The 10170-nt window shown below is 57.6% G+C and overlaps 3 protein-coding genes across 3 annotated transcripts; 1 reads left to right on the forward strand and 2 right to left on the reverse strand.

The window, feature by feature from the left end:
* MOGS (mannosyl-oligosaccharide glucosidase) lies at window positions 1–3742 on the forward strand. Its single transcript, XM_082643163.1, has 4 exons — window positions 1–489; window positions 677–903; window positions 1393–1589; window positions 1795–3742. Exons 1-4 carry the CDS (start codon window positions 138–140, stop codon window positions 3536–3538), a joined length of 2520 nt encoding a protein of 839 aa, XP_082499289.1. The 5' UTR covers window positions 1–137; the 3' UTR covers window positions 3539–3742.
* Window positions 3743–3889: 147 nt separating this feature from the next.
* On the reverse strand, window positions 3890–6642 carry WBP1 (WW domain binding protein 1). Its single transcript, XM_082643164.1, has 4 exons — window positions 6288–6642; window positions 5207–5309; window positions 4911–5087; window positions 3890–4573 (listed from the first exon to the last, which is right to left on the reverse strand). The coding sequence occupies exons 1-4, from the start codon at window positions 6354–6356 to the stop codon at window positions 4188–4190; spliced, it is 735 nt and encodes a 244-aa protein (XP_082499290.1). The 5' UTR covers window positions 6357–6642; the 3' UTR covers window positions 3890–4187.
* A 368-nt stretch (window positions 6643–7010) lies between these two features.
* Window positions 7011–9787, reverse strand: INO80B (INO80 complex subunit B). The gene is made up of 5 exons (XM_082642599.1): window positions 9681–9787; window positions 9257–9449; window positions 8922–9040; window positions 8582–8751; window positions 7011–7631 (listed from the first exon to the last, which is right to left on the reverse strand). Exons 1-5 carry the CDS (start codon window positions 9736–9738, stop codon window positions 7101–7103), a joined length of 1071 nt encoding a protein of 356 aa, XP_082498725.1. The 5' UTR covers window positions 9739–9787; the 3' UTR covers window positions 7011–7100.
* Between the last annotated feature and the right edge of the window lie 383 nt (window positions 9788–10170).

Here is a 10170-nt window from a genome sequence, read left to right on the forward strand (position 1 = left end):
GGGGAGGCACGGGCCAGTGGGTGCGGCTGACACATCAGTGGTGTTCCAGGTGCTGCGCGCGAGCCTAGGAGGCGAGCAGGGACCCGGGCTCTGTTGCCATCTCTCCGGGTCCCCGCGACGCCGACTTCCGTGCAAGGATGGCTCGGGGCGAGCGGCGGCGCCGCGGAGCGCCGGCAGACGGAGCGCGGACCGCTGAGAGGGCGGCTCGGGGTGGCCCCGCGCGACGGGAAGGCCGGGGCGGCCGGGCCCGGGGCGCGGCGGCGGGAGCCGCTCTGGCCGTCGTGGTCCTGTCTCTGGCCCTGGGCCTGTCGGGATGCTGGCTGCTGGCTTGGCACCGTGCGCGGCGGGCTGTCACGCTGCACTCCGCGCCCCCGGCGCTGCCTCCCGACTCTTCCAGCCCCGCCGTGGCCCCGGACCTCTTCTGGGGCACCTACCGCCCTCACGTTTACTTCGGCATGAAGACCCGCAGTCCGCAGCCCCTCCTCACCGGTAACCTGGACGCGGGGCGGGCAGGCAGGCGGGCACTTAATCTGGGCGCCCCAGCTTCGCGCCAGATCAAGGGTGGTGAGGAGTGGATCAGGAGAGTTATTAAGAGGGATGACCCTGAAGTTCTCGGCGACCCAGAGGGACAGGTCCCCTGCTCTCTCTTTGACTTACCTGGCCATTCTACCCCCAGGACTGATGTGGGCGCAGCAAGGCACCACCCCGGGGACCCCTAAGCTCAGGCACACGTGTGAGCAGGGAGACGGCGTGGGTCCCTATGGCTGGGAGTTCCACGACGGTCTCTCCTTCGGGCGGCAACACATCCAGGATGGGGCCATAAGGCTCACCACTGAGTTCGTCAAGAGGCCTGGGGGTCAACACGGAGGGAACTGGAGCTGGAGAGTGACTGTAGAGCCTCAGGTCAGGGCCCTCAGGACACCCTTCCCCTAGCCCAGACTTCCTCCACCCTTCCTTTGCTGCGTGCAAATGCAGGATAAAGTGGGGTTAATAGCAGGGACTCTGAGCCTGGCTGCCTGGTTTGAATCTGCTGCCTGCCTTAAACACTTGCCTGTATGACCATCTCTTTTTTACTATCTCTAAGCCTTGGTGTTCTTATCTGTAAAATGGAAATTAAAAGGTACCTAACTCAGAATTGTAAGAATTAAAGGAAATAATATGTAGAGTTCTTAGCATAGTACATGGGACAAAAGTCCTATTACTTCCCAGAGAACCCTGTGCAGAGCTCTTTGTCTCATCCCACTGGTGCTTACTTTCAGCGACCCTCAGCACTGCTAGATGTGTGGTGTTCACTACGTTGCTCTCACCTGGTGTCCCTTTCCCTAAGGCTGGTTCTCAGGGGAGAGGCTGCTGACCTAACGCTGTGCGTTTATGTCCTCATTGGTCTCCCAGGCCTCAGGTACCTCTGCTCTCCCTTTGGTGTCCTTGTTCTTCTATGTGGTAACAGATGGCACAGAAGTCCTAGTGCCAGAGGTTGGGGCTAAGGGGCAGTTGAAGTTCATCAGTGGACACACCAGTGAACTTGGTGACTTCCGCTTTACACTTATGCCACCAACCAGTCCAGGAGACGCAGCCCCCAAGTATGGCAGGTAATTGGGGGAAGAGAGTGTGGGGTGGTGGTATGGATGCTGACTTAGCCTGAGTTCCATCTCCCCCATTCTACCCTCTTTTCACCATGTTCCCTGCATTGCCAAGACTCTCCCATCCTGACTCCTGACCACCTCATGTTTTCGCTTTAGAATCCCCACCACTTCCTCCTGAGTAATATTTCCTGTTTATCTTTTTCCTTTCAAGCTACAATGTCTTCTGGTCCTCCAACCCAGGACTTCCCTTGCTGACGGAGATGGTGAAGAGCCGCCTAAATAGCTGGTTTCAGCATCGGCCCCCAGGGGCTCCCCCTGAACGCTACCTCGGCTTGCCAGGATCTCTGAAGTGGGAGGACAGAGGCCCAAGTGGGCAAGGACAGGGACAAGGGCAGTTTTTGGTACAACAGGTGACACTGAAAGTCCCCTTTTCTGTGGAGTTGGTGTTTGAATCAGGCAGTGCCCAGGCAGGAGGAAGCCAAGCCCTAGAGCAGCTGGCAGGCAGCCTGCTGACCCAGGCCCTGGAAAGCCATGCTGAAGCCTTTAGAGCGCGCTTTGAGAAGACCTTCCGGCTGCAGGAGAAGGGCCTGAGCCCTGAGGAGCAGGCTTTGGGTCAGGTTGCCCTCAGTGGGCTTCTTGGTGGTGTTGGCTACTTCTATGGACAGGGTCTGGTGTTGCCAGACATGGAGGTTGAGGGGTCTAAGCAGAAGGTGGACCCAGTCCTCTTTCCACCTGTCCCTCTTTTCACAGCAGTGCCCTCCCGGTCATTCTTCCCTCGAGGTTTCCTGTGGGACGAGGGCTTTCACCAGCTGGTGATCCAGCGGTGGGATCCCCGGCTCACCCGGGAGGCCATAGGCCACTGGCTGGGGCTGCTAAATGCTGACGGCTGGATTGGGCGGGAGCAGGTGCTGGGGGATGAGGCCCGAGCCCGGGTGCCCTCAGAGTTCCTGGTGCAACGGACAGCCCACGCCAACCCGCCAACTCTGCTTTTGCCTGTAGCCCACATGCTAGAGGGTGGTGACCCTGCCGACTATGCCTTCCTCCGCAGGGCCTTCCCCCGCCTGCGTGCCTGGTTCTCCTGGCTTCATCAGAGCCAGGCAGGGCCAGTGCCACTATCTTACCGCTGGCGGGGCCGGGACCCAGCCTTGCCAACCCTCCTGAACCCCAAGACGCTGCCTTCAGGGTTGGATGACTATCCCCGGGCTTCACACCCTTCACCCGCCGAGCGGCACCTGGACCTGCGGTGCTGGGTGGCACTGGGTGCCCGTGTGCTGATGCGGCTAGCGGAGCAGCTGGGAGAGGCTGAGGCAGCTGCAGAGCTGGGCCCACTGGCTGCCTCCCTGGAAGCAGAGGACAGCCTGGATGAGCTGCACTGGGCCCCAGAGCTAGGAGTCTTTGCAGACTTTGGGAATCACACAAAAGCAGTGCAGCTGAAGCCTAGACCCCCTCAGGGGCTGGTGCGAGTGGTGGGCCGGCCCAACCCTCGCTTACAGTATGTGGATGCCTTGGGCTATGTCAGTCTTTTCCCCTTCCTGCTGAGGCTGCTGGACCCCAACTCATCCCGCCTCGGACCCCTGCTGGATGTTCTAGCTGACAGCCGCCAGCTCTGGAGCCCCTTTGGTTTGCGCTCCCTTGCAGCAACCAGCCCCTTTTACAGCCAGCGCAATTCCGAGCATGACCCTCCCTACTGGCGAGGTGCTGTGTGGCTCAATGTCAACTACCTGGCACTGGGGGCTCTTCACTACTATGGGCATCTGGAGGGTCCCTACCAGGCCCGCGCTGCCAAGCTCCACAGAGACCTCCGTTCCAATCTGGTGGGCAATGTGAAGCGGCAGTACCAGGCCACGGGCTTCCTGTGGGAGCAGTACAGTGACCAGGACGGGCGGGGCATGGGCTGCCGCCCTTTCCAGGGCTGGACCAGCCTAGTCCTACTGGCCATGGCTGAAGACTACTGAAGGGGGAACTTGGGAGGGGAGCCAGGCCCCTGATGCCACTCTGGAGCCGAGGGACAAGGTCTCTCACTTCTGCCCCCAGCCCTCAGGTAGCCGTGCTTCAAACCCTCCTCAGCTCATCTCAGGTGTCTCCTTGCTGACATCCCACGTAGCCCTGGAGTGAATGTGAATTCAGAGTCTATTTTTCTAAATAAATGGGAAAACCATGCCAAAGTCTATTGCTTTTGCCAACTTTGCCTCACCAAGAGGTCTTAGCTCGGTCCAGGCCTGAGGGCTGCCTGCTGTCCTTCAGAGGAGGTGGAAAAAGTGGCCATTGGCTGTTCCCTCCAATCAAGAGCAATGCAGTAAGTTGAGCACCAGTCCACCCAAATCCACAAGCAGCTGGTTCACATCTCTTTAATGAGATCAGAGGCTCCTGTGCATGTCTTAGGAGATGGAGCTAGTGCAGTCCCCCAAACACTGCCTTTCTCCTCAGGACTCCAGCCCTTTCAGACCGATTCTAGGAGGGCAGGGAGAGGCCGAGGAGAACTCGGGGAGTTGGGAGCAGGGCTGTTTCTGGTGGGCGAGGAAGCTACCCACCCTCCCCAAACTGCTTACGGGACGTCCCCTTCATTGGAAGCCAGCCCCACAGGAGAGACCTGGGGCACAGGACTTAGGGGCCGTGCACAGGGGACTGGCCCTCCACGTCTGGTGGGGCGGCACCAACCCTAGCCTCCTTGACCGGCTCCCCGTCACCGGAGTCAGGACAAGGGGAGAGCTCAATACCTGAGTCCCCCGTCAGGCGGCGACAGCGGCGGAAGGGGGGTGTGGGGGCAGGGCTCACCCCTGGCCCAGGCTCACCCTCCCGATGAGGGGGGTCGCCCTGGTGGGAGGAAACGTCTGCCGCATCTGTTCCCTCTTGGTGGGCCGAGGAGCAGCAGGCGCACTCGCTGGAGGCAGGCGAGGGGCAGCCTGAGGCTGCGGCGTAAGGAGGCGGCGGCGTGCCTGGGCGGTGAACCACGTCCTCATAGGCCGGGGGTTTGAAGGTGCTGAGGAGGCCTGCAGGAGAGAATGGCATGGTTGGTGGAAGGCAACAAGGGGTGGGGCAGTGGTCTCTTTCCCATTAGCAGAAAGTGTGCTTCGACATGTTTGGAAAGGGAGTGTGGGATGAATCGGGGTCCTGCTGTGGGAGGGACCACTGGTGGCGAGCCCAGAGCCTCAAGGCACTCACGAAGATCGAGCAGGGACCCGGCAGGCACAGGGCCAGCGCCGTGGCGTGCCCCGTGGTAGGCCAACAAGTGTGCTTCGAAATGTTTGGAAAGGGAGTGTGGGATGAATCGGGGTCCTGCTGTGGGAGGGACCACTGGTGGCGAGCCCAGAGCCTCAAGTCACTCACGAAGATCGAGCAGGGACCCGGCAGGCACAGGGCCAGCGCCGTGGCGTGCCCCGTGGTAGGCCAACAAGTTGATCTCACGCTGCCGCTGCTGTTGCTGCAGCCGGAGTTTGGCTCGTCGATGGCGGAAGGCGCAACAGCAGCTAAAGAGAATGAGGACAGTCCAGAGCAGCCAGAACCCTGCAGGAAGTGAGGAGGGAGAGTCTGAGGTGCCTCCCAGGCAGAGAAGGGTCCTTGAAGGCGGAGGTCCAAAGGCAGGTGGGCAGAAGGGCCCCAGAAGAGCCCTCTTGAAGACTCACACCAGAGCTCATAGTAGTAGGTGCAGCAGCCCGTCTCCCCGCAGCAGTGACCACTCTCACAGACGTAAGGCTGGTTGTTCACTCCTGGGCACAGCTCTCGAAGCTGGGAGCAAGGAGGCACTTAGAACCAAGGGGGGTTCCAGCGCAAGGCACTGTCCATCCCCAACCCCTGCATACGCATACACAATCCCACCCTGTGAACCAAGTTTAGCTCACAGAAATCTGTGGGAGAGGGAAGAGTGATGCTGAGAGGAGTGTTCAACTATCTGAAGGGCTGCCAGCATGGAAGAGGGGTTGGAATAGCAAGAACCAGTCTAGAGACCAAGATTAAGATGCAAGGTGTGGACATACAAAGAGGCAGATTTCAGCTCTGCATATTAAGAGACTGCTCTCATACTCAGGTCTGGCTCCCCAGGGTGTTTTCTGTTAAGGGAGTATTTTGGCAGAAGCCAGAAGACAGTCTGAGCTATCTCAAAGTCTCAGACAATGGGTAAGGAGTTTAAGGTAATTTCCAAAGCTGTTTTCATCATCATTCCCCATGGTCTGCCAATCCCCACTCCCAAGCTGGATCTTTCCACCCCTGGGTCTCAGGCTTCCTAGGGTAGAGGAGGGTCAGTGTGAGACCCAGAGCAGGGCTCCCAACCAGATGGGATTGCTGCGGATGCTAAAGGACGGCATCCAAGGCGCGACTCTGGGTTCCAGCTCTTCTCCAAATTGCTCCCTCAAGAGAAGACGCTGCCAGACTCGGTTGTGATCATAGGCACATAGAAAAACATCACAAATAACAGTTGCAAAACAGAGGGAGCCTCCCTGGGGCCTCGCTATGCCTCTTGTCACTGGAGAGCCACTGCAAGCTTCCACTGCAGCCACGGGATGGGGGCCTATGAAGCTGCAGGCAAAAGTCAACTGCATCTACAGTACATTACAAAGTTTAGACAAAGAGTGCAAGGAACATATCTAGGAACTCTGCAGTACCTTTGTCTCCGTGAGTTCCTCCCCCACCCCTCAAAAGGCAGGGACAAGGAAAGGGGAACGAGAAATAAATGGCTGTCGTGATAGGCTTTTGGAGCTGCTGGGATACCTGCTGTTGCGGCACCCGAAGTGCCCCCCAGTCCTCCTCGCTGCCGTTCCCGCCGCTGGCCCGAGCCATGCCTCCGCCTACAGCCCCCTGAAGACCACAGTCTCCTCTACCGCCAGCCACCCCGCCCCTGCCACCTCTGCCGCCACCGCCATGGTCCCTGCCCGGCCCATCTTCGCTGCCTCCACCATCACTTCGCGACCGGACCTTCCATCCAGCCAGAGCTCTGCCAACTAGCACCCAGGTTGTTCCGTCCTACCAATCCACATCACCCTCCGACAGATGGGCCAATAGGAAAGATCACAGGCTTCTCCCTGTGACCAATCTACAGCAGCGCCTCCGCCACTCTCCCAGACAACAAGAGCTTGCCCAGACAAAGAGTGGGGTAAGGTTCGACCCATGGCCCCGACTGACAGCGACAACAGCCAATACGGACAACAGAACAGGCTTTGCGTTACCAACCAATGAACGGCCGTCCAGAACAGCAAAGTTCCCGCTGATTGGCTTGAGCCCTATTTTCCAGATGACGCCAAACGCTTAACCACGCCAGGTAATCCCTCTGGAAGAGGCAGGGTCACGAATGTCGGCTGGAGTCTGGGCGCGGGCTGGCTACTGTTCTTGGGCCCGGTGGACGTTTCCCTGGCGTCGACGCAAGCTCCGGTGGGGGCAAGATGTGTGTACGCGGCATTGGCCTACCCATACCCCATTACCCCAATTCTGTACAAGTCAAGGCACTGGATGAAATTTAATAGGGTGGGGAAGACACTGAAAACCGGGCCAGAGGAGACGGCACGGAGTCCAGATTGGGTGAGGGCCTCAGGAAGCCAGGAGTGGGGATCCGGGGCCCTCGGGCCCACCCAGCCGCATCTGCAGGTTGATGCGGTAGCACTGCAGGCTGCAGAGCGCCCGGCCTGTGCGGGAGCAGGCATAGCGGCGCGGATGTGGACAGCCGGGGACGGAGCACCGAGGAACAGGGGCAGGCGGGGACGGCCGCTGCGACACAGGCGCGGGGGCGGCGACGCCAGCCGGGAAGGAGAGGGTGGAGCCTTGTGCCCCGCTGCTGTAGCGCACCATGGGGGCCGGGGCCGCGGCCCGCCCTCCCCGCCTCTCGCCCCGCGCGGCCCCTCGGCCTCCCCGCCCGCTGGGCGCCACAGTCTTGGTGAGGCGCTCGATAGTCTGGTTCTTGTGCTCCTCCGCCCGCCGAGCCGCCTGCAGCCGCCTCTTCCGTGCCCGCTCCTCACGCTTCAACAGCATCTCCTCGGTGAGAGCGGGGGCCGGGCAGCCCCCGGCCACAGGTAGTGACAGAATCGGGGAAGGCTGACTTCGAGCCTTCTGCAGCAGAGCTCGCTAGGGAGAGACGTCAAAAGAGAGAAGTGAGGTCTGCCTGAACGGGGGAGGGGGAACAGGGGACATGGAAAGCAGGGTCTTGAGGAGAACAGGCCTGAGAGAAGGGGTGCAATGAGCACCCTCTCCAGGAGCCCTTAATACTGCCTCCTCTCAGGTCTCCAGACTTCCAGCTTTGGATCCTTGACTCTCAAGGGGAAAAGTATTGGTAATGTTACCTTCCTGCCTTGTGTACCGAAACTCTGTACCAGCTCTCTGGAGGCTTTTCTGTTGTTGTTTTAAATCTTTTAATCTCAATGGACAGCATCAACTGGATAACTGCTCAAGCCAAAAACTAACGGCTATCTTTGATTCCTCTCCTTCCCCCAACAAGTGTCTGTTTCCTAAATATATCCAGAATCCATCTGATTTTCTCCATCTCTACCATTTCACCTTGGTTCAAGCCACCACCATCTCTGACCTACTTCAACAGCATCCTACCTGGTCTTGCGTCTATCCCTTACCACCACTAAGAGACCAAAGAAATCTACTGAAATATAAATCAAATACATCACTTCTCTGTAAACAACCCTTTTGTGGTAGTCACACTTATTCTTCTCCTTGACCATGATTAGGCATGTTCCGCTCTCAGGGTCTTTGCCCCTGCTGGTCTCTCTGCCGGGAAAGCTCCTCTGGTATTGTAAATGTTATCTCTTTAGAGAGGTCTTTCCAGACTACCCTATCTAATGTTGTTTCTTTTCTACTTCTTTCTATTTCATCACCCTATTTTTGTGATAAACCTTACGGTTTTTCGAAATTATTTATTTACTGCACAAGAATACCAGCTCCATAAGAACAGAAACCTTGTCTGTCTTTTCTCCACTGCTGATATCCTTGCTGCCTAGCACAGTTCTTGGGACATGGAAAGTTCTCAATATAAATTTGGCAAGCAAGTAAAGACTGAACTAACTCACCTGTCGAGCAGTGAGCAGCCGTTCATTGATCTCCTTCTTGAGATCTCCGTTGTCATCCAGCTCCCCCTTCTCCAAGGCATCCAGCCACCTTTGTTCTTCCTCTTCCTCCTGACCCCCTAAGGCCCCAGACAAGTCCCGCAGTGGGGAGGGGGACAGATTACTGTCTTCATCTGGAAAGGAAAGTTGGAGAGCTAAAAGTGGAATTGTTCAGATGGGGAACCCTAATTTGGCCAAGTTAATACTGGGATACGCAAAATTCTCACCTTCCTCAGAACGAACCCTCTTCCCTTAACCAGGTATAATGAGAAACCCAGTTTCCCCACCTCCAGACCCTTCTCACCCAGCCAGGCACGGTACTGCTCAAGGGGGACTCCTTCCACGGGTTCCTCTTCATTGTCCACAACCATAAGGGGAGAGGGTGAGCGAGGACCCTCAGGGATCACAGTGAAGGTAGGAACACTGCAGAGAAGCAACCACTCTGTAAGCTGAGCAACTGTCTCCTCCTGCTCAGTACATCCAGCCTTCCCTCACCCTCTTGGGTTCTTGCTGCATTAACCTGGGCCCTGAAGTCACAGCGTCCATTCTCTGTCTTCTGAAAAGCGCAGCCAGCTTCTGCTTCTATCTCTACCTGCTCCTGAAGTCCCCCAAGTAAAACCTCGGCTCTCTTGGCCTCACCTTTTGGTGCCCAGGACCTGCCCGCCCAACTTGATTTTGAGTTTGAGCTGGGGCTTGGCAGGAGACGGCTGCGTGGGCCCAGCCTCCTCTTCCTGGTAGTGTTTCTTCTTGTGTTTCTTCTTGTGCTTCTTGTGCTTTTTCTTGTGCACTCCGTGGCCGTGGGCACCCGCCAAACTCAACTCCAGGGCTTCCCCTGCAGAAGGAGAGCCTGTCAACGGTGTACATCAGGAGCGGCTCAGGGAAATCCCAGAGGAACCCAGTACCCCTGAGGGGTCCTACTCTTCCCGCGGTATTCGCTGTTACCATAACAACAGCCCCGCCTTTGTCTTTCCCACCTGTGGCGAAGTACCCAGGAAGCTCGGAGGAGCAAGAAAGGGACTCCTTTTCTGCGAAGGCCTAAGTTGCTTTATCGATCCGCGCTTACCCGGCTCAGGGGCCTCCATAGCCCCAGAGGTGCTCCCGCGCCGCCACAGCTTACTCATGGGGTCCTGCAAGGAAAAGGGGCTGAAAATAATCGGAACACAAGCAGACATACCTTTTCCGCCCCACGGAACAACTTATCCCAGCAAATAACCGGGTACTTCCGGTGCGTAGCAACCATGCTTGTGCGGGGCAAGCTTTGCAGTTTAAAAATCCTCCGGAAGAAACAATTCTCCTTCCAACAAGGGTTCCGGGCTCTTTGAGACCGGGAGCGGTCCGAGGGCCACGGCTTTCTGCTGGCTCCGCATCCACACAATCGAGATCAGAACTCAGCGCGGGCGATTCAATTATTACTACACTTAAGCATGATGAACGTATATTGCAGACCAAATTTGGGGCTAGGCTATGAGAATACAAAGATGAATATGAACACTTCTCTCTGCCTTTTGAGGAGCTTACAATTTGGTGGAGTACGTAAGAAACTGTATTGCCGG

This window comes from Mesoplodon mirus (assembly GCF_964341445.2).
Source record: "Mesoplodon mirus genome assembly, chromosome: 14".
In the NCBI taxonomy this organism is placed as follows: Eukaryota; Metazoa; Chordata; class Mammalia; order Artiodactyla; family Ziphiidae; genus Mesoplodon; species Mesoplodon mirus.

Coding starts and splice junctions, on each gene's coding strand:
- WBP1 (XM_082643164.1), bottom strand. CDS start 6,356: ATGGCTCGGGCCAGCGGCGGGAACGGCAGCGAGGAGGACTGGGGGGCA. Junction 5,310..6,287: donor TTCGGGTGCCGCAACAGCAG/GTATCCCAGCAG, acceptor CCTTGCTCCCAG/CTTCGAGAGCTGTGCCCAGG. Junction 5,088..5,206: donor CTACTACTATGAGCTCTGGT/GTGAGTCTTCAA, acceptor CACTTCCTGCAG/GGTTCTGGCTGCTCTGGACT.
- INO80B (XM_082642599.1), bottom strand. CDS start 9,738: ATGAGTAAGCTGTGGCGGCGCGGGAGCACCTCTGGGGCTATGGAGGCC. Junction 9,450..9,680: donor TATGGAGGCCCCTGAGCCGG/GTAAGCGCGGAT, acceptor CTCCTTCTGCAG/GGGAAGCCCTGGAGTTGAGT. Junction 8,752..8,921: donor GCAGTACCGTGCCTGGCTGG/GTGAGAAGGGTC, acceptor TTTCCTTTCCAG/ATGAAGACAGTAATCTGTCC.
- MOGS (XM_082643163.1), top strand. CDS start 138: ATGGCTCGGGGCGAGCGGCGGCGCCGCGGAGCGCCGGCAGACGGAGCG. Junction 904..1,392: donor GAGTGACTGTAGAGCCTCAG/GTCAGGGCCCTC, acceptor TTGGTCTCCCAG/GCCTCAGGTACCTCTGCTCT. Junction 1,590..1,794: donor GCAGCCCCCAAGTATGGCAG/GTAATTGGGGGA, acceptor TTTCCTTTCAAG/CTACAATGTCTTCTGGTCCT.